This window comes from Anabrus simplex, chromosome 4 (genome assembly GCF_040414725.1).
Source record: "Anabrus simplex isolate iqAnaSimp1 chromosome 4, ASM4041472v1, whole genome shotgun sequence".
NCBI lineage: Eukaryota > Metazoa > Arthropoda > Insecta > Orthoptera > Tettigoniidae > Anabrus > Anabrus simplex.
Genome location: NC_090268.1, coordinates 379,147,539 through 379,168,578, shown reverse-complemented (window position 1 = coordinate 379,168,578; position 21,040 = coordinate 379,147,539). Strand labels below are relative to the sequence as shown.

The window sequence follows — 21,040 nt, the reverse complement described above, 5'->3', positions numbered from 1 at the left end:
AGATGAATCCCGCTTTAGTTTGCAGAACGATTCCCGTCGCACATTAATCTGGAGACAACCGGGTAGCCGATACAACCACAGGAACATCGTGGAACGGGACGAGTATGGTGGTGGTGGCGTCATGGTGTGGAGCGGCACCATGTTGAATGGCCGTACGGACCTGCACATCTTCATGGGTGGTCCGAGGAACACTTTTAACGCTCGGAGATACGGGGATGAGGTACTGAGACCACATGTTCGACTCTTCAGAGGTGCGGTTGGTCCAGACTTCCTCGTAATGGACGATACTGCCCGACCGCACCGCGCTGCTCTGGTGGATGAATTTCTGGCTGGGGAAGACATTCACCGCATGGACTGGACAGCGAGGTCTGCGGATCTGAATCCTATAGAACATACCTGAGATGCATTGGGGAGGCGAATTGGATCCCGTCAGCCTCCACCATGGAGCCTCCAACACCTTCGCATTGCCCTTTCGGAGAAATGGGATCGATTGCCACAAGAGCTCTTGGACCATCTGATAGAGAGCATGCCACGTCGCTGCGAAGCATGTGTGACCGTTAGGGGTAACCATACACCCTATTAACAGCATATATTGTTGTCGAAGCATTGCCAAGGTTTGTTAGTTGTTGTCAAAGGTGTACCTTAGCTATCAGAACCTTTCTAACACTGCTTTTTTGGACAACCTGTGTGACATATGGTGTGTGATTCAGCTTCCGTTTGTTCAGCAATCCGTCTGACATTCCTATCAGGCGGTATGGCCTCGTTTAGTGATTATGCTTAACTTTTGGACACTAGTGTAGTACGGATAAGCCATGGAAAAGATGTCACAATTCAAACACCTAGGATGCTAGATAACACAGGAATAGGATCCGGAAGAAGCAATGAAAAACAGAATATGCAAGGAAAATCTTCATCAAATTAAACAACTTGTGTACAACCGTATTTTTTGTTTTCAAAAACCTACTTAAGTGGGGGTGGCGGAAGGACTGACAAAGGGGTTGAATTATCTTTATGGAGATACTTATATCTCAAAAACTGAAGATGTTACAGACGTGGAAATAGGTATTTGGAATCTCCTTTAAAAATAAAGAAACATGTATTTTGGTTTTGTTTTTGACTTAAGAGAAGACTGTTTCTCACATGCACAATTGTATGTCTAATTATGTTATTTCAAGAAATCCATTTTTATTTTTGGAATACAAGAAGAGAAAGAGTCTAAAGTGGACATAATATACAAGGTGGTAGATGTAATACAACAAAAATGAAAATCAACTTCAGTGAGGTCGATATAGATGACGTGAAGTGGATAGGAAGGCTGAGGGGATACAGACCTATAAAGGTCACATTGCTATCCTCACTGATGGCAGATATAGTAATCAGAAATGCTGAAAACCTACATGAAGAAAAAATGTGGATTAAGAGAGACTGGGGTAGAGATGGGAATGGAAATTTCAAAATTTTGAAAAATCATATGATTAGGACAAGACTGCAAGGGTTGAGAGCTCATATTAGGAGCCAAGTACTGGTGGTGTCTAATGAAAAATGGACTCAAAAGTGGGGAGTGGCAAAACTTTTGTCTATGGAGGAAGATTTAAATAAGGACAAAACGAGTGCAGATGAGGAAGTGCAGGTGGAAAAAGGATGGGCATCAGGGAGCAGACCCAGTGAAGATGTGGTTGGCTTGGAATAGAGGGCAATAGGAGATGGTGTGACGAGTGGTTCTAGTATAGAGTCAAGCACTGTGGCATCTCCCATCCGAACTCTGTTGGAGAGACTTGAGGAGGCAACGAATCGACGCAGCGCCTCAAAAGATGGAATGAGATAAACAAGACACCTATCAAGGGGGTGCTTTGAGGAAGGGAAGAAGCATGAGTTTAAAAGAACTGTGGGGAAAGAAAGACAATAAGGAGGAGGGTGTATTAATGAGAAGTAGAAAGTTAAGTAAAGAGAGTCAGTAAATGATAGAGGATGGAGAAAGATAGTAACTGATGTAAGGTTAAAGTTTGTTGAGTGATATTTGAATTTGAGATAAGGTGTTGGAGAAAAGAGTGATGGTATTAGGTAACTGTATTGGAATTGTCATGTGTTCTGCATTCATAGACCAAAGATGTTTGATTGATAACATATGAGGTAATTGTATTTGAATTGTTTAGTGTTTTGCATATATAGACCAAGGATGTTTGATTGATAAAAGAGGTGGTGAGGTAGATTACTGTAAGAGGTAGGCTTGGTGGTATGGTGGAGAAAAGAGTGGCCGTTTTATAGAGATGGTACGGTAAAAATTTATGGATATGTGTTTAGAATTTAAGGACGTTTCATTGACAAGAGAGGTAGTGATGAAGTGAAGTTATTTTGACTGATGTTGGATGGTTATGTTCAAGGAGATGATGAACATGATTATGAATGGAATATGTTCGACAAGATGTATTTGTATTTGTTTTGTCTAGTGTTTTGTATAAATAGGCCAAAGATATTTGAGTGATAAGAGAGGTAGTGATGATGTGATTGGCCATTGAGGATTTGTTATTTGTATGCGGATGACTCGGTGGTACGGTGGTAAAAAGAGAGTTTGTTTTATAGAGATGGTATGATGGATATGTGATTGGAATTTAAGTGTGGAATTTGGCTAAGAGCACTCTGAATGGAAGAGAAACTAGTTGAGGAGTTGGATGATAAATTGAAAGGTGGAGTATGTTTGGGTCTGTAAATATGTGAATCGTTTGATTGCTAAGAGAGGTTGTGATTAGGTGAAGTTATTTCGGCTGATGATGGATAGTTATAGGGGTTATAACTGGGGAAAAGTAAATTAAATATTGTTATTTATTGCATGTATAATGTACAGCACACTATTGCAGTAGATTTATGTAAGGCCTTGGCTGATTTAGCGAACTGGCAGTAGGGCAGCGAGTGTGTGAGGTAGTATCTACGGAATGTGCAGGTTTGCATGATTAAGCCAGAAGAGAGGAGGAGGTCGCTAAACCTCCTTGTGCTGAGTTGCCATTTCTATTACCGCAGGCAGCCCCGCATCTTACGGCAACCGCCAATTATATGATATTCATCAGTCTCCAACACACAGTGATCATAACGGGGAGGTCCTACTAAACATTCTACAGCTATCATTTTGTCAATCTTCAGGCCCCAGCCAGCAGTTAGCACTGCCGGGGGGGGGAGCAATTAGCCCTTTATACCAAATTTTCTAACACCTAAGTGAGTAACCGTATGAATTTTTGCCAATTCTTCAGGCTCCAGCCAGCAGTTTGCACTGCAGGGGGAGCAATTACCTCTCTATACCAATCTCCTACCTTATTCGCGAGCAGCCTCATGAATTTCTGATAATAGTCGAATAGCGGGTGTATACCACGGCTCCTTGCACAGTGATTACTGTGGGGAGGTCCCACTATTCCGTTATTATTTTTATCTAGAGTATAGTTGAAGATGTTCGCCTAGGTTGGGCAATGTTACTTCTCTCCATTAAGGATCACTAAGGTAGGAAATACTGTAGATCTGGAGAGAAATAATAATTATAATAAAGAAATATAAATAAATAAAAAATAAATATACTGTAGACACAATTTGCCCCATTTGTCACTCCAGTTCACCTATATTAATTGGATTTTCCAAAAATAAAAAAATATGTATTTCTTTACTTTTACAGGAGATTCCAGATACCAATTCTCATGTCTGTAATATCTTCAGTTTTTGAGATATATCCTCATTAAAGGTATTCAATCCATCTTTCACCCTTTTTCATCCCCCTTAATGGGATTTTTCAAAAACAAAAAAAATATGTGTTCCTTTATTTTTGAAGGAGATTGCAAATACCAATTTTTATGTCTGTAAACATTTAAGTTTTTGAGATATAGATGCACTCATTTAAACAATTCACCCCCTTATCAACGGAATATCCACAAATCCTCCCTTAGTGAGCACCTACAATTTAATATAAATGTGTCACCATATATCTACATGTCCAGTAGTTTTGGCTCAGTGATGATGAATTAGTCAGTCAGTCAGTCAGTCAGTCAGTCAGGACATGTTATTTTATGTATATATAGATTAATTAGTTTTCGACTGACTGAAGAACTTAACAGTTATATATTGTTCCGGTTCGTGAAAATTTCCATTTCATCCCCTGAATATATGACACGAAAAGCACTTAGATATCACCTCACAGGCTTGAGCCATATTCAGATTAATAACAACAGCATGTGGCCTCAGAAGAGGGCTGGTGCAGGTCTTTCAGGTTGACGCCCTATAGGCGACTTGCACATCTGTGACGTTGGGGCCCTCCCTGAGATGAACTCTAAGGTTGAAGACTGCATAAATACCCAGCCCCCAAGTCAAAGGAATTAACCAATGAAAGTTAAAGTCCCCTATCCAATCAGGAATCGAACCTAGGACCATTTGGACCAAAGGCCAGCATGCTAACCATTTAGCCACAGAACCAGACATACTCAAATTAATAACAATGAGAAGTTTGTCTGCCTTCTTATGACTTTAAAGAGAGACTCTAAATTAGTATTCACCACTTCCATGTTAAACTGAAGCTAAGAGCAGGCATTAACAAGGATGATCTCAATCATTCAACAGAGTTAGTCCTAGAATCCATTAGTGTTTAGTATCATCATCATCATCATCCTAAACCATCTCCAGTTTCCCGGGTGTGGTATATGAGCCTCCTCCATCTCATCCTGTCCTTGTACCATTCTTCCTCCACCAACTTGTCCCAATCATGACCTCTCAGCAGTACATCGCTCTTAACTAAATCTATCCATTTCCTTCGTGGCCTTCCCACGGGTCGTCTTCCTTCTACCTTTCTGTCAAATTCCTTCCTTGCAGTTCTGTTTACTGGCATCCTCTTCATGTGACCAAACCACTTCAGTCTTGATATCTGAATCTTATTGAGGAGAGAATCATCTATTCCTACTTCTTCTCTAATTTTCTCATTCCTAATCTTGTCTTTCCTGGTTTTCTGGATCATAGTGTGTAGGAATTTCATTTCAGCTGCCTGAAGTTTGGAATTATCTCTATTGGTCAGCGTTGTGGTTTCGAGACTGTATGTAAGAATTGGTGTATAGTAGGACTTGTACAATGTCATTTTTGTTTTCATGGGTATTTGCTCATCCCACAGCAGGTGTCTTACCTGGTGGTAAAATTGTGTTGCCTTATTGATTCGATTGTTCACCTCATGTTTTGCTAGGCTGTCATTTGATATAATGCTACCCAAGTATTTGAAAACTGGAACGCTGTCCAGTTGAGCTTCATTTAACATGACTATTGGTTCTGCTCCTTCCCCATACACTTTCATCACCACTGTCTTGGTCTTGCTGATGTTTAAACCATATTTCTTAAACTCCTGATTCCAGCTTTGTATTCTCTCTCCCAATTCCTCTTCTGAGTCACTCCAGATCGCAACATCATCTGCAAATGTTAAGGCTTTGATATCTCCATGTTCTTTCCTTTTAATAGATTTCATTACTACATCCATTACAATAATAAATAGAAGTGGTGACAATGAGCTGCCCTGCTGCACTCCTCTCTTTGTTTCAAACCAGTCCGACAAACCACATCCTACTTGAACACAGCTTCTGTTTCCACTATACAACATTTTCACTTTGTCTATAAGGCTGTCTTGCACTTGAAGTTCTTTCATGCATTGCCAAATTCTTTCCCTTGGTACACTATCGTATGCTTTCTCAATGTCCAAAAATATTAAAAATAAAGGCTTGTTCTTCTCCCAGTATTTTTCCATTAGCATCCTAATTGCAAATATAAGGTCTGTAGTTGACCTTCCTGGTCTGAAACCATACTGCTCTTCTTCCAAAATTGGTTCAACAATATCTCTGATTCTGGTCTCTATTATTTTTTCCAATATTTTCAGGACATGAGAGAGTAGTGTGATACCACGGTAATTAGTACATTTTTGTCGGGTTCCTTTCTTGAACAGAGGTACAGATGCCCATCTTCCAGTCTTCAGGAATAGTATTTTCCTCCCATATATTGTTGAGCAGTCTGTAGAGCCACTGGATTCCTGGAATTCCTGCTGCTTTCAGCATATCTGCACTTAGTTCGTCTATGCCCACTGCCTTTCCTTTCTTCATGCTCTTGAGCGCATTTTCAACCTCAAGCCATGTAATTGGTGGTTCAGTTGTGGTTTCTCGGCTTGGCTCTCCTCTATCCGTTGTTACGTTTTCTGTATCTCCATTCAGCAGCTTTTCGAAATAGATCTTGAGTTCTTGTTTAATTTCTCCCTCTTCTTGTGCCAGAGTTCCATCATCACGTTCTATTGCTTTTATGGTCTCTTGATCCCTTCGCTTGTTTTTCACTACTCTGTATAGCAATTTCATATTTCCTCTACTGTCATCTTCCAGTTTGTCTGCAAACTCATTCCATTTCTTCTCTTTTTCTTCCCTTACAATGTTCTTTACAGCAAGTTTCTTGTTCCTGTATACTCCTTGAAGTCTTTGTATTTCTTGTTCATTTCGTTCTTGTCCCTGTTTTTGTTTCTCCTTGTCCAGTGCCTTCTTTATTTGGTTTCTTTCTTTCACCGCTGTTTTCACTCTATCATTCCACCATGGTGTCTCCTTTTTTCTTTTGATAGAACTTGTAACTCCACATAGGTTTTTGGCTTCTCCCACAAAGGTGTCTTTGAAGGCCTTCCATTCTTCATTAACGTTGGTTACTTCACCCTTCGGCAGACTCTGTTGAATCCTTAGTTTGTATTCTTCCTTTATTTGGACTTCTTGCAACTTCCAAGTTTTAACCCTTGGTTTTTTCATAATAAGTTTCTGCATTTCATTTGCCTTATGTTTGAAGTCTAGTCTACTGCCAACAATCTGTGGTCACTGTCCATGCTTTCACTAGGGATGACCTTTACATCTGTGATGTACCTGCCACCATCTTTATTTGTGATTACGTAGTCAATGTTCTATACTGGCCATCCCAACTGTACCTTGTTATTCTGTGACTGTCTCTTTTTTTGAAGAATGTATTTTTGATTATAAGATCATTTCTTCTGCACAGATCTAATAGTTGTTCTCCTTCTGGGTTCCTTTGTCCAAATCCATGTGGACCAATGATGTTCTCGTACCCAAGTCTGTCTACCCCAACTTGCTCATTTAACATTTTCCTCATTAACTGTATCTTCCAGGTCTTGCCGAAATTTCTCTTTGTCTTCCTCACTGCAGCCTGTCTGTGGAGCATGCACTTGTATGATGGTGTACTTAGTGTTCTCCAGTTTCATGAACATTTTAATGATTCTATCACTTTTGCAGATAACTTCAGCTGTAGCATCAGTCCTTTCGTTAATTAAGAATCCAACACCATTTTTCGCTACCTTCTCCTGTCCACTCCAGTATAATTTATACCCTCCACGAAGTGTCTTACTTCCAATCCCTTTCCATTTGGTCTCACTTAATCCCAATATTGATATTTTTCTTCTATCCATCATGTCTAGCAGTTCTTCTAACTTTCCAGTTAATGATAGAATGTTCATAGTTCCAATTCGGTATTTGGGTCTCTTTTTTATTTGGGGTTTCCTTTCAGAACATTGTATATCATCAGCCTTATGGTCATCATACTTTACAATTGTCTGAGAGGACGTGTCAGTCCGGTCTATAATATTCTTTCCGAGGCTCTTTTTCTTATTGAAAGCAACTGTACTCAATACTCTCCTGCTGACTTGCTAGGCCTAATGCATAAGAGGATTTTCTTTCAGGGTTTACTCCCTTAGCCTTTGAGGATGCCTTCCTCGTCCTACAAGGCAGTAGGTTCCATCTGTACACCCCAGAAGGATGGGTTGCCTCTTCCGCCATCTCTGCCGTACCGAAGTGTTTAGTAATTACCAAGAAAATATCTGCATTTTATTAACATTTAGTTTGTCATGTGCAAATTTTGTATAGTCGCTCAAAAATAACAGAAGATGGTATTTTATGTTCCTGGCATTTAATATTTTATCAAACTGAATTTTGACCTTCCATGTAGATACAAACCATCTGAACACCCACTAAAAGCATCATATCTATAGCTTCAATTATTCATTCTGAGATAATTGTAACTGCGAGGAATTTATACAATACATTGCCCTCTTTCATTTTTGGGCAACTATACAACAATGCACTTTGCTAAGCATTGCTCAAAATATTGCAGTTTTGGTTGCATCAAAAGAAAGGAATATATTTCAGAAGTGTCTCAAACGTGCATGCATTTCAAAAGACGAAATTCAGACACAGGATAAAATTCAGAATTTTTGAGGGAACACGACTTTTCCCCTGAAAATTAAGATCTCGTATAATACGGGACACTCAGCAAGTGTTTGAACTGTTCAAACTCAAAATATTTGACTGGAATTTGTGCCAAACTGAAAGATCCTGATAAAGAATTGTTTGATTTGTGCAGTTGGTACCTACATAATCTGTTTTACTGATATTCTTACTGATGGTTCCACAGGTGTGAAGCCATTTCTGCCAGCGACTACGTCGAGTTTTCCAACTTCATGGCGCGGGACCGAAAGTACTCACGTCATTGTGGCCAATTCAAGGAATTCCATATTGAGTCGGACCGTAAGTTCTTCAGGGTGACCTTCCGCTCCAATGATCGCCTTGACGGAACAGGATTTAATGCCAGCTACCAGTTTCTGGATGAGGTGGACTCATACACCGTCAAACCAGGAGAGAAGAACACAGGAACAAGTAATTTATATTTTATTATACACCTGTTTATTTGTCCAACCTCTCACAATCATTGGCCCCAACTAGACCATGCATGATATTCTCCACTTCAGCTATAAAGGACACACTCTTTGACATTCTAGAACTATATGAAACATACACATATACACACTCAGGTCCAACCTAAACAAATTTCTTACACAGGGACGTTTATGATATTGACGTGCCCAGTCAGGATTTTGATCTCTTTATAAACACTGGATCTTAAATCATTCATTATAAGTTAGGGAATTACTGTACAGGTACATGAAGACTCCATTCAGCGATATCCGTGATCAATGTTAATGTTATTCTGATTCAGTTCATCCTACTGCATTACACATTCTTTAAACACACAGTGTTAGGCCTACTTTCACAACTTCACATTAACTTTCAATTTGCACAACAATGTTTTTAATACATATTTTCACCACTCTACAAAATGTTGACTACCCTATATCTTCACACAAACTTTTTTGTACCTGGTGAATGTGCATTCATCATTTGAGAGAGATCCAATATTTTGACAGTTTCATTCTCAAAGTTGACAAATGGACCTGTCTCGTTGTAGAGTGAAGGTATGTTATTGTTAATTTTCATTTAATGAAGCTACACTCTGCACTTGCCACTGAAATGGTATAGTCAAGAATAATCCAGAAGTTGCAATGGAAAGTAGCCCATGAAATGCAAAAATTTAATTGGATGATGGAAAGCATCAACTGACCAATTTTTATATTACTGCTGCCACCTTTACAATATTTCCCTGTTTGTTTCCTCAGCATGGTTTCATGGAAAATGAATTTTGACCAAACACCAATCCCTCATTCATTAAGATTAAATTTTGCATAAAGTGATTATTCAGCTTTTCTGAGTGCAAATTACTTATCAATTGAAAATGTGCAATTACTTGATCAAGTGCAACAAATTAATAATTCCACTAGCAATAAAAGTCAGAACTCTGAGGATAAAAAATAGTATCTCAAAGATGCAACATCTAAAATCCTCTGACATAACAAAATTGAAGTTACATGAAAGTTTGCAGACATTTTGAAAAGACTCTGCCATTGCCCTGCTTCCCTACAAGTGCCGTTTTTTTATAAGCGGCTGTTGTGTATGTACAACTTAGTGATTCATGATGGGATGTATGATCAAGGTCACTTATGTCTGGTTGGAAGGTAAGGCAAGTTGAGGGGCTTAGGTACTTGGATCTAGCATCCCATCTCCTTATTCCCAAATCTTCCCATCCAAAAGTTTGCAACATTTTCATAATACTACTTCTTTGTTGAAAATCACCCAGAAAAAATCATGCTGCTTTCCTTTGGATCTTTTCCAATTCTTGTATCAAATAGTCCTGGTGTGGGTCAGTATTGAACAAGGAAGGTTGAATAGGAAAGAAGAAAGCGAGGAGACTATCACAAGTGAGTGGAAACAATGCCAGGCTAAGCTAGGGGCCTCACTGTTGCCAGTAGCAGTGATTGCATATTAGAAGTAGGGGATCAAGAAATGTACAGACAATAAGAAGTAGCAGAGTAGAGTATGTGGGATATAGCGGACGCGGAGGGGTGTATATGCGACAAAACTGAAAAAAATCTACAAATTGGTAAGTTTCTGATGTTCTCCAAGCGAATTTCATCACAGATGTAAAGGTTGACTGTTTACCAAATTAAGTGTGGTAATAATAGGTTGTTTTTAACATCATTCATTCATTCATTCATTCATTCATTCATTCATTCATTCATTCATTCATTCATTTATTTCAATTAATTCCAACGAGCCTGCAGGCTCATACATAGGAATTGTACAGGATATTACATCCTGGCAGGCACTTCCATATCAAAGTAAAGTTTGTGTATATACTGTAAGGTTATTAGTAAATGGTTGAGCATATAAACACATACAATATATAAACTATGTACATCATCAATATGAGGATTACAGAGAATTATTTCTGATTCTATTTACCTTTACATAACATAAAAATTGCAGAGGTACATGAATAAATTACAGATTATTTACACTTACATAATATAAAAATTGCAGAGATAGAAGATTACATTACAGAGTACTTTCATTTGCATAACATAAGAGTTGCTGAGGTACAGGAATAGATTATAGGGTATTTACATATACATAACATAAGAGTTGCAGAGGTGCAAGAATAGATTACAGAGTATTTACATTTACAACATAAAAGAGATTTTGATTCAATACTATATAATAAAACTTTCACCGAAGTAACAATATTTCACATGCATTACAGTTAAATAGAAGTATGGCATGATTATACAATTAAAAATCATTTAGTATTTTAAACACACAAGAAACTAACAGAATATAATGAGAATGCCAGACTGAAGAATGCGTGCAGAAAGCATGTGAATCATACCTCAGTGTCCATGAACTTGGCAAAAAAAAAAAAAAAAAAAAGAGAAAATACCCCTGCTACCCTTCCTCACAGTGCGTGAAAAGTCTCAACTACTTGCCGTGTCGCTATACAAATTGGTTAGCAGCGACAAACTACATTTTGTGTGTATTTTCGCTAGTAATTTTGTTAAAAATTAAAGAAAAGAAAAGTAAGAATTAGCTTATAATACAACAGGGCTTATAAATATCGCTTCTTTTTTACTAATTCCTAGTTTCAGCCCCTAATCATCACTACTAATTGTTAACACAGTGTGGAGGTTGATCTAATAGTGGCAGTGATGACCCTCTTTGACCCATTCAACTGTACCTTGATTGTGTGAACACTGTTTTCCCAAACAGAAGAACAATATTTGCTTGTAGAGTAGACCAGTGTGAGAGCAGCAGAATGCAGATAATTTAGTTTTATTTGCATCTGATTGATGTTGCCATTTGCAGCAGTAATTGCTGATCATGGAGAGATCATTAGATAATACTTCTTCACAGTACCCCTAGTCCTTGCTCTTGCAAACTAATGTTAGGTCATCAGCATACTACATTTTCAATGAGATGGTGTCTGGCATATCATGGACATAGTGATTAAACAAGACTGGGGCCAATACTGTACCTTAATGTAATCCCTTAATTACTGATCTCTACCTGCCCATTTTTCATGAATGCCTATTAGAAAGCGTAGTTTTCTGTAAATTTGAGAGTTTCTGACTTGGAAGAACTTCAGTAAACTTCATTCCCTCTCCTCACACTGTATTGTAAGTTACTGTGAGATTAAAGAAAGCTGCAGTTGTCTTCAGACCTCTCTGAAATCCAGATCCAATCAGTGATGTCAAAGTCAGAACCTGGTCACAGCAGTTGAAGTTCTTCCTCCTCCACTGGGATGATTATGTCAATAATCTCCTAAGTATGGTTTTGGATTACCTTTCCTAACTTTGTAAGTCATGCTGGGGAGTGAAATCAGTCAGTAATCAATCAGTAATCATTGATCTGCATTTACGAATGTTGCTCAGGTGGCAGATTCCATATTAATCGTTCACCTAGTCTTCTCAAAATGATATCAAAGAACTTGGAAATTTATTAAACATTTCCCTGGATAAATGAATCCATTCCCTAATTCCTCTTCCTATAAATGAATCTTTGCCCCAATTTGTCCTCTTGAATTCAAACTTCACCTGTGTGAGATAGAAAAGACTGAAGTAACGAGCTAATAAGCTGCATATTGTGTGGATGTGTAACTTAAGCTTAATTTAGGAAATAGTATAAGTAGTGTAATTAGTAATAGGCAACCTTAATATTATTTATTGTATTGTGGTTAAGTGTAAGAGAGGGCCGGGTGCCCTAACTTCGCCACATGAAAGAAGCCATAATAAATAAATAAATAAATAAATAAATATTATGATCTTTCCTACTTTTAAAAGCTACATTCAAGCTTATTCATCTACTAATGTCATTCCATGGCATTTCGATGTGATGGTTCAGTTACTTCCTTTTGAGGTTTCAAAACAGCAATCACTTCGATTCGTTTAAATAACTTAGGCAGATGGCCAGTTCACGAGATCACAATGAAAAATTCATATGATGTCCTATGGATCTGAGGAAATCTGGGTAGACACCATCAAAACCAGGAGCTTTATTTGCCTTCGGCATATTTAAGGTTGTATCCAGCTCCTCAGCACAAAAGTTTCATGAATAAATAAGGTGCGGTGTTAATTCTGATTATCTTATTCATAAATTAGAAGTAACAGACATGAAGGTCAGTAGCAAGAATGATTGCTGGTACAACAATGGCAGGAGGGTACTCAGGAGTAGGATATAAAGGCTAAGTTAGAAATGAACTCAGTGAATAAACCAACTTTGATGATTGGTTCTTCTGAAACGAATGGAGGAGGATAGGTTATCCAGAAGAATAATGGTCTCAGCAATGGCAAATAAGAGGAGCACAGGAAGATCAAGGTGATGATGGTTAGATTCAGCATTTAATGATTTAACCATAAGAGATGTGAATCTAAATGAAGCCACTAAGCTAGTTACGAATAGAGGATTATAGAGGTGCTTTGGTAATATATAGAGGCTTGGTTAATGAACGATGATAGGCATTAACATTTATAAAGAAGATGCCCTCCCCTGTGAACCATGTGACCTTGCCGCGGTGAGGATCCCGGATCTCTGGGAGGGGACTACACAAGACGGGGTGATCATCAGGAAGATAGATGCTAACATTTTGCGAGTCGCAGCATGGAATGTTAGAAGTTTGAATCATTGTGGTAGGTTAAAATATCTGATGGATAGACTAAAGTTAGATGTAATTGGTATAAGTGAAGTACGTTGGCAGGAAGAGCAGGATTTTTGGTCAGCCAACTACAGAATTATCAACATAAAATCAAACAGGGTAAATGCAGGAGTTGGTTTAATAATGAATAAGAAATTAAGGCAGCAGGTAAGCTACTATGACCAGCATAGTGAAAGGATTAGTGTTGTCAAGATGACATGAAACCAATACCCACTATAATACTGCAGGTCTATATGCCTACTAGTTCAGGAGGAAATCAAAAGAATATATGAAGAGTTGTATAAAGGTAAGGACATAGATGGCATGATTCTGGAACAAGAAGAGGCTTTGATGCTGATGCTGATGCTGATGCTGATGATATTTAATATAATATGTAAAAAGTGACGATAATCTAATTGTAATGGGAGACTGGAATGCAGTGGTAGGCCAAAGAAGAGAAGGTAATGCAGTAGGAGAATTTGGATTGGGACAAAGGAATGAAAGAGGAAGTCAGCTGGTTGAATTCTGCACCAATCACAATTTAGTCCTTGCTAATACTTGGTTCACACACCACAAAAGATGGCTGTACACATGGACGAGACCTGGAGACACTGGAAAGTATTAAATAGACTTCATTATGATTAGGCAGAGATTCAGAAACCAGGTGTTGAATTGCAAAATTTTCCCAGGAACAGACATGGACTCTGATCAAAACTTGTTGGTTATGAAATGGCATCTGAAGTCGAAGAAATTGAAAAAGGGAAGGAATTCAGTGAGAAGGGATCTAGACAAGTTGAAAGAAAGGAGTGTGAAGGATTATTTCAAGGAACATGTTGCACAAGGACTAAATGGAAAGGTTGAAGGAAACACAGTAGAAGAAGAATGGACAGTCATGAAGAATGAGATCAGTAGGGCTGCTGAAGAGATGTTAGGAAGAAAGGAAAGACAAACAAAGAATCAATGGATAACTCAAGAGATACTAGACCTGATCCATGAACGACAAAAATACAAGAATGCAAAAAATGAAGAGGGCAGAAAAGAATACAGGTGATTAAAGAATAAAGTGGATAGGAAGTGCGCGGCAGCTAAGGAAGAATGGCTGAAGGAGAAGTGGAAGGATGTCGAAGGTTGTATAGTCCTAGGAAAGGTAGATGCTGCATATAGGAAAATCAAGCAAACTTTTGAAGAAAGGAAAACTAGGTGTATGAATATTAAGAGCTCAGTTGGAAAACCACTTCTAGGGAAAGAAGACAAGGCAGAAAGATGGCAGGAACATACCCAACAGTTGTATAAAGGTAAGGACATAGATGGCATAGTTCTGAAACAAGAAGAGGCTTTGATGCTGATGAAATTTTGAGGTCAGAATTCAACAAAGCTTTGAGAGACCTAAATAGGAGCAAAGCACCTGGAATTGATGGCATTCCCTCTGAATTACTGACTGCTTTAGAAGAAACCAGCATGGCAAGATTATTCCATTTAGTGTGTAAGATATATGAGACAGGAGAAGTGCCATCCGATTTTTGGCAGATGTTGTTATACCTATCCCCAGGAAAGCCAGTGATGACTGCAAAATTCTAACACATATTATTTACAGAAGAATGGAAAAACAAGCTGAAACTGAGTTGGGAGAAGATCAAATTGGCTTCAGAAGAAATGTAGGAACACATGAAGCAATCCTGACTTTACGTCTGATCTTAGAGGTACGAATTAAGAAGGGCAAGCCCACATACATGGCATTCATAGATCTATAAAAGGCATTTGATAATCTTGATTGGACCAAGCTATTTGAGATTCTGAAGGTGATCAGGATCAGGTACTGAGAAAGAAGAATTATCTACAATCTACAGATGAAAATCAGTCTGCAGTGATAAGAATCGAAGGCTTTGAAAAAGAAACAGCAATCCAGAGAGGGGTAAGGCAAGGCTGCAGTTTGTTCCCCCTCCTTTTCAATGTTTGCATAGAACAGGCAGTAAAGGAAATCAAAGAAGAATTTGGAAAGGGAATCACAATCCAAGTACGTAGGTGGTTTGAAAAGTTCTCGGAATGTACTAGAATTAAGTATCTTACCTTGGTGGAACTGCTTTTCTTTTTCAACATAGTCTCCCTGTAGACTAATGCATTTGGTCCAGCGATGTTCCAATGCCTTGATCCCATCTCGAAAATGAGATTCCTCCAGGCCTGCAAACTACCTCTCCAATTCGGCTGTCAGTTCTTCCCTTGTAGAAAATCTCCGTCCACCGAGGAAAATTTTCAGCTTGGAGAATAGATGAAAGTTTGATGGTGCCAAATCAGGTGAATAAGGTGGATGTGGCAACAATTCGTACCCCAGTTCATGAAGTTTTGCCATGGCAATAACACTTGTGTGCGGCGGAGCGTTGTCCTGATGAAAGATCACCCTTTTCCTTGCCAAACCAGGCCTTGTTTCACGTATCTTTTCCTGTAGTTGGTCTAGGAGGTTTGCATAGTATTGCCCCGTAATTGTTTGGCCAGTAGGAAGATAATCTATCAGCAGAATGCCTTTTGCACCCCAGAAAACTGAGGCCATGACCTTTCCGGCCGAACGCACTGCGTTTGCTTTCTTTGGTGGTGGTGAATCAGCATGTTTCCACTGCTTTGACTGCTGTTTTGTCTCTGGGGTATAGTAGTGGACCCAAGTTTCATCTGTAGTCACAAACCGGCACAAAAAATATTGTTGGTTGCACTGAAAACGGGCCAGACTTTGTTCGGACATTTCCAATCTGGTGCATTTATTGTCCAATGTCTTGCAGATAATTTTCTCAAACCCAATTCTTCGGTTAAGATATAATATACCCGTTCAGAAGACATCCCTACAGCTTCAGCAATCTCCCGCACTTTCAGTCAACGATCCTCCATGACCATTTTATGCACTTTTGCGATAAATTCTGGGGTCGTAACACTTTTTGGCCATCCACTATGCGGATCATTATCCGAGCTCTCCCGACCAAATTTAAACTCGCTGGTCCACTTGGCAACAGTTGAAAATGAAGGAGCAGAGTCCCCCAGTGTGTTCTGAAAGTCGGCATGAATTTCCTTTGCTTTCATACCTTTCTTTACAAATTATTTAATCACTGCTCGAATCTGTTCTTTCCATTGTCACAAATCACTACACGGGAACAACAACAAAGAGTCGTCACTACTACATTCCTGCAGCTAGAGCACTGACGCGCCACGTGTTCACTCACACAGGATGTGTGATTATTGCGCGGGAACCTCATTGCTCTAGCACTGACATCTAGCGGTGATTCCGAGAACTTTTCAAACCGTCCTCATAGAGGAAATCAAAACCCTGAGATTTGCCAATGATATTGTTATTTTATCTGAGACTGCAGAAGATCTGAAGAAGTTGCTGAATGGTATGGACGGAGTCTTGGGTGAGGAGTACAAGATGAAAATAAGTCCAAAGTAAAAGGAATGGAGTGCAGTGGTACAAAGTCAGGTGATGCAGGAAATATTAGATTAGGAAATGAAGTCTTAAAAGAAGTGGATGAATATTGTTACTTGGGTAGTAAAATAACTAACAATGGCAGAAGTAAGGAGGACATAAAATGCAGGCTAGCACAGGCAAGGAAGGCCTTTCTTTAGAAAAGAATTTTGCTCACTTCGAACATTGATATACGAATTAGAAAAATGTTTTTGAAGATTTTCGTTTGGAGCGTGGCATTGAATGGAAGTGAAACATGGACGATAACTAGCTCAGAAAGAAAGAGAATAGAAGCTTTTGAAATGTGGTGTTACGTAAGAATGCTGAAGGTGAGATGGATAGATTGAATCACGAATGAAGAGATACTGAATTGGATTGGTGAGAGGAGATTGTTGTGGCTAAATTTGACGTGAAGAAGAGATGGAATGATAGGACACATCTTAAGACACCCAGGACTTGTGCAGTTGATTTTTGAGGGAAGTGTAGGGGATAAGAACGGTAGGGGTAGCAGACCAAGGTACAAATATGACAAGCAGATTAGAGCAGATGTAGGATGCAGCAGTTATGTAGAAATGAAAAGATTAGCACAGGATAGGGTGGCGTAGAGGGCTGCATCAAACTAGTTTATGGACTGATTACTTGAACAACACAAAGGAGATCTATGTGTTTAAATATAATTATCTTACAAATACAGGGTGATTGGAAACAACATGAATGAATTTTAAGGGGCCTTCGGACAACTCTTTCTACAAAAAGAGGAATATGGAAAGAAACACAATAGATAATGACCATGACAGGTCAGTGTGGGAAGGAGGAGCAATAGAAAGATGAGACATGGACACACATAAAAACCAAAACAAGGACAGTCTCCATATCTCAATACACTGTCATATTCAAGTAGACTGGCTCTCTCCTCATAAGTTCTTCTATCTTTGCAGAGCAAGTGGTTGCATGGTTTGGGTTACATAGCTGTCGGCTTGCATTCATGAGATAGTGGGTTCGAACCCCACTGTCGGCAGCCTTGAAGATGTTTCTCCATGGCTTTCCATTCTCAAACTAGGCAAATGCTGGAGCTGTACCTTACTTAATGGCATGGCCACATCCTTTCCACTCCTAGCCCTTTCTAAACCCATCATCGCCGTAAGTCCTATCTGTGTTGATGCAACGAAAAATAAATTGTAAATATTTGTCCTCATCACCTGACTCCTTGGCTGAATGGTCAGTGCAGTGGACTTCGCTCAGAGGGCCCTGGGTTTGATTCACGGATAGGCTGGTGATTTTAATCTAAAATTATTAATTCTCTTTGTTCAGGGACTGGATGTTTGTACTGTTCCCAAGATCCCTGCAACTCATAAACCACACACAATGCTATCTTCCATCACAATAACACACAGCTTCCTATACATAACAGATGTTGCCCACACGTTTTGGAGGGTCTGCCTTACAAGGGTTGTTCTCCCTGTGGACGGGGACAGTAGAATAACACCCACGGTATCCCCTACCTGTTGTAAGAGGCGACTAAAAGGGGCCTCAGGGCTCTTAACTTGAGAGCATGGGTTGGTAACCATGTGACTCTTAGCTGAGTCCTGGCATTGCTTACACTTACTTGTGTCAGACTCCTCACTTCCATCTATTCTATCTGACCTTTCTTGGTTAACTCTTGTTCGTTTCTGACCCCAGCAGTATTAGGTATCGAGGCCTAGGGAGTTTTTAATTTTCATGTCTTTTATGGCCATTGTCTCCCTATGGCCGATACCTTCATTTTTCAAAGTGTCGGACACCTTCCACTTTTTCCCTCTAATGTTAATAGAAGATGGTTGCCCAATTGTACTTCCTCTTAAAACAAAAGTCACCACCACCACCACCACTACTTTACAAGGGCTAAACCAGGTTAGCATCAGCCACACAATATTATTATATTGCTTTCTCTTCCCTCACTAACCTGTCATCGTGTTTATTCTATAATCATTTTATGTTTATTTTCATGTTCCAATCTTTCTGCAATATTATCACTTGCTTTCTTCTTTACATGGATCAGTCAGAAACTGTTGTTCCAAATCTCTATCATGAATCATCAAAAACAAAAGCTAACGGGTATTTTCTTGTTCTAGGCACCATAGCCGGAGCATACCTGCTGGTAGTGCTGCTTCTGTGCCTTCCTTTGGGCTGACAACAGGCAAGGCTGAAGCTAGGACCTCTAATTATGGACTCCCAATTGTGCTGACACCCTGCTCATACTGTGTCTGTGGAAGTGTTTTGACTAGTCAACCTACAACCTGATGAAATAAAGAAACATATTAAGACAATCAGTCTTTTAAAAATGATATCCGAAATCACTTCTTTTGAAGTAGATGTAGCCGGAAGACTTGACTATTGATTGAGTAGTGAATAGAGAGAAATAATAGTGACCTTACATCTTTATACACACATCTGCCAGAACTCACTAAAGTGAATTAATAGTTCTATTATGTATTCTGTATTACACCCACCTTTGTCTCACTTTACAGAAGTTAGCACATGCATTTTATTCTTGTTTAACTTACATATAATTTTATGTGATAATTTTAGTACTGTACAAAAATATATAACTTCTAATCCTTTGTCTATATACTTTTATGAATGGGGAAAATATAGTTTATTGTCTTGTGTTAATTAAAATACTTGTTTGTTCCATTTCCATTACATAATAGGCCTATTTAAGTTTGTAAATTGTACCAAATAACTTTCATATAAAATGTTTTTCTGACTGTAGATTTGTCTCAATATATCTGGCCATATGTTTGTTAGTAGATTTTCAAAGCCAGAAATATTATCAAATGTGAATTATTGTGTAAAATATTTATCTTTGACAAAAACCTACTTATTTCTTGTAATGTAATATAAAAATTGGTTTGGCAGCTATTAGCCTTATTATACATAATACATTTAACTAACTCATACTGGTACCTTACAAAATCATATCCAAATACTTTGTTGCAACGTCCTTTTTCAATTAAAGGGTGATCTCTAAATTGAAATGTTTCCAAAATTTGGTAAATACCCTGGCAAGTACACTGATTTTGTTCCTACTCCTCTTTGATCACTTCTTATTTACTCTTCTCACACCATCCCTACGCTATATTTTCTCCTTTTTACCACCCTTGGTTTCTCTCTGATCTCTCATTCAAACTTCAACATCTCTTCAGGTCTCTCCTGCAGTGCTTGCCTCATAAGAGACACATTTTACTTCTACCTCTTCAACATCACCCCTCACAGACAAAGTAACATCAAAGTAATTGTATACCACTGTATTACACTTATTATTATTATTATTATTATTATTATTATTATTATTATTATTATTATTATTATTATTATTAGATGCAAAAAAGACCAGAAAACTGATCATGCAAAGCTCACTTAGAAGTTGTGCATTTTCTTCTTTGCCAAGCAGCCTTCAATTTCTCTCTCATCGTGGTTCTTCGTTCTTCTGTCCACTTAGCTCCTGTCTTCTTCTTGTGATTTCTCTCTGACTCTACTTTCCACTCGTTGATTTTCGTTTTGTAGCAGGTTCGGTCAGCGATGTCGGCCACTTTGATTCCTGATTTTTCCAGGTCTTGGCGGATTTCCAATGTTTACCTATTTGTTTTGATGTTTTCTGTTACCTCAAGTAAGATTCTTGTCAGTCTGTTTTCTGGAAGGTGTTTGATGTGTCCGTAAAATTTCAGGCGTCTTTTTCTGATGTCAGCCACAAGGTTTGAGAGCTCCTCGGTTTTTGTACAAGATTGCAGTCTATATCCTTTGTCAGTCAGTTTTGGGCCGAGAATTTTTCTGATGATTTTATGTTCCTCTTTCAGGATGTCTTCGAGTACTGTTTTTCTGTGGAGATCCAGTGTTTCACTCGCATATAGTATTTCAGGTTTGGTCACAGTATTGTAATGTCGAATTTTGGTGTGAAGATTGAAAGGCATTTTTTGTTGTAAATGTTTTGTGTTCGTCCGAGGGCTCTCTTAATTTTCTGGATGCGGACATTGAGGGCCTTCTGTTCTTTTCCTGTTGGTACTATAATTTCTCCGAGATATCAGAACTCAGTTACTTTTTCGATTGTGCCAAATTTCATGTTCAAATTCTGGAGGCTGCAGTGGTTGCACATGACCTTGGTTTTTGAGAAGGAGATTTGTAGGCCAAATTTTTCTGAGCATTTCTTGAGGGTTTCGATTTGGCTGA

General features: G+C 38.7%; 1 protein-coding gene across 1 annotated transcript in view; it reads left to right on the top strand.

Annotated features, from left to right (window-relative positions):
- LOC136872283 (suppressor of lurcher protein 1-like) overlaps positions 1 to 19,004 on the top strand; it is a 171,564-nt gene extending 152,560 nt beyond the window's left edge. Inside the window, exons 4-5 of the mRNA XM_067146102.2 lie at positions 8,449 to 8,690; positions 18,946 to 19,004. Of these exons, the coding sequence (XP_067002203.2) occupies positions 8,449 to 8,690; positions 18,946 to 19,004 (301 nt within the window). The remainder of the gene's footprint in view (positions 1 to 8,448; positions 8,691 to 18,945) is intronic.
- Positions 19,005 to 21,040: the final 2,036 nt, after the last annotated feature.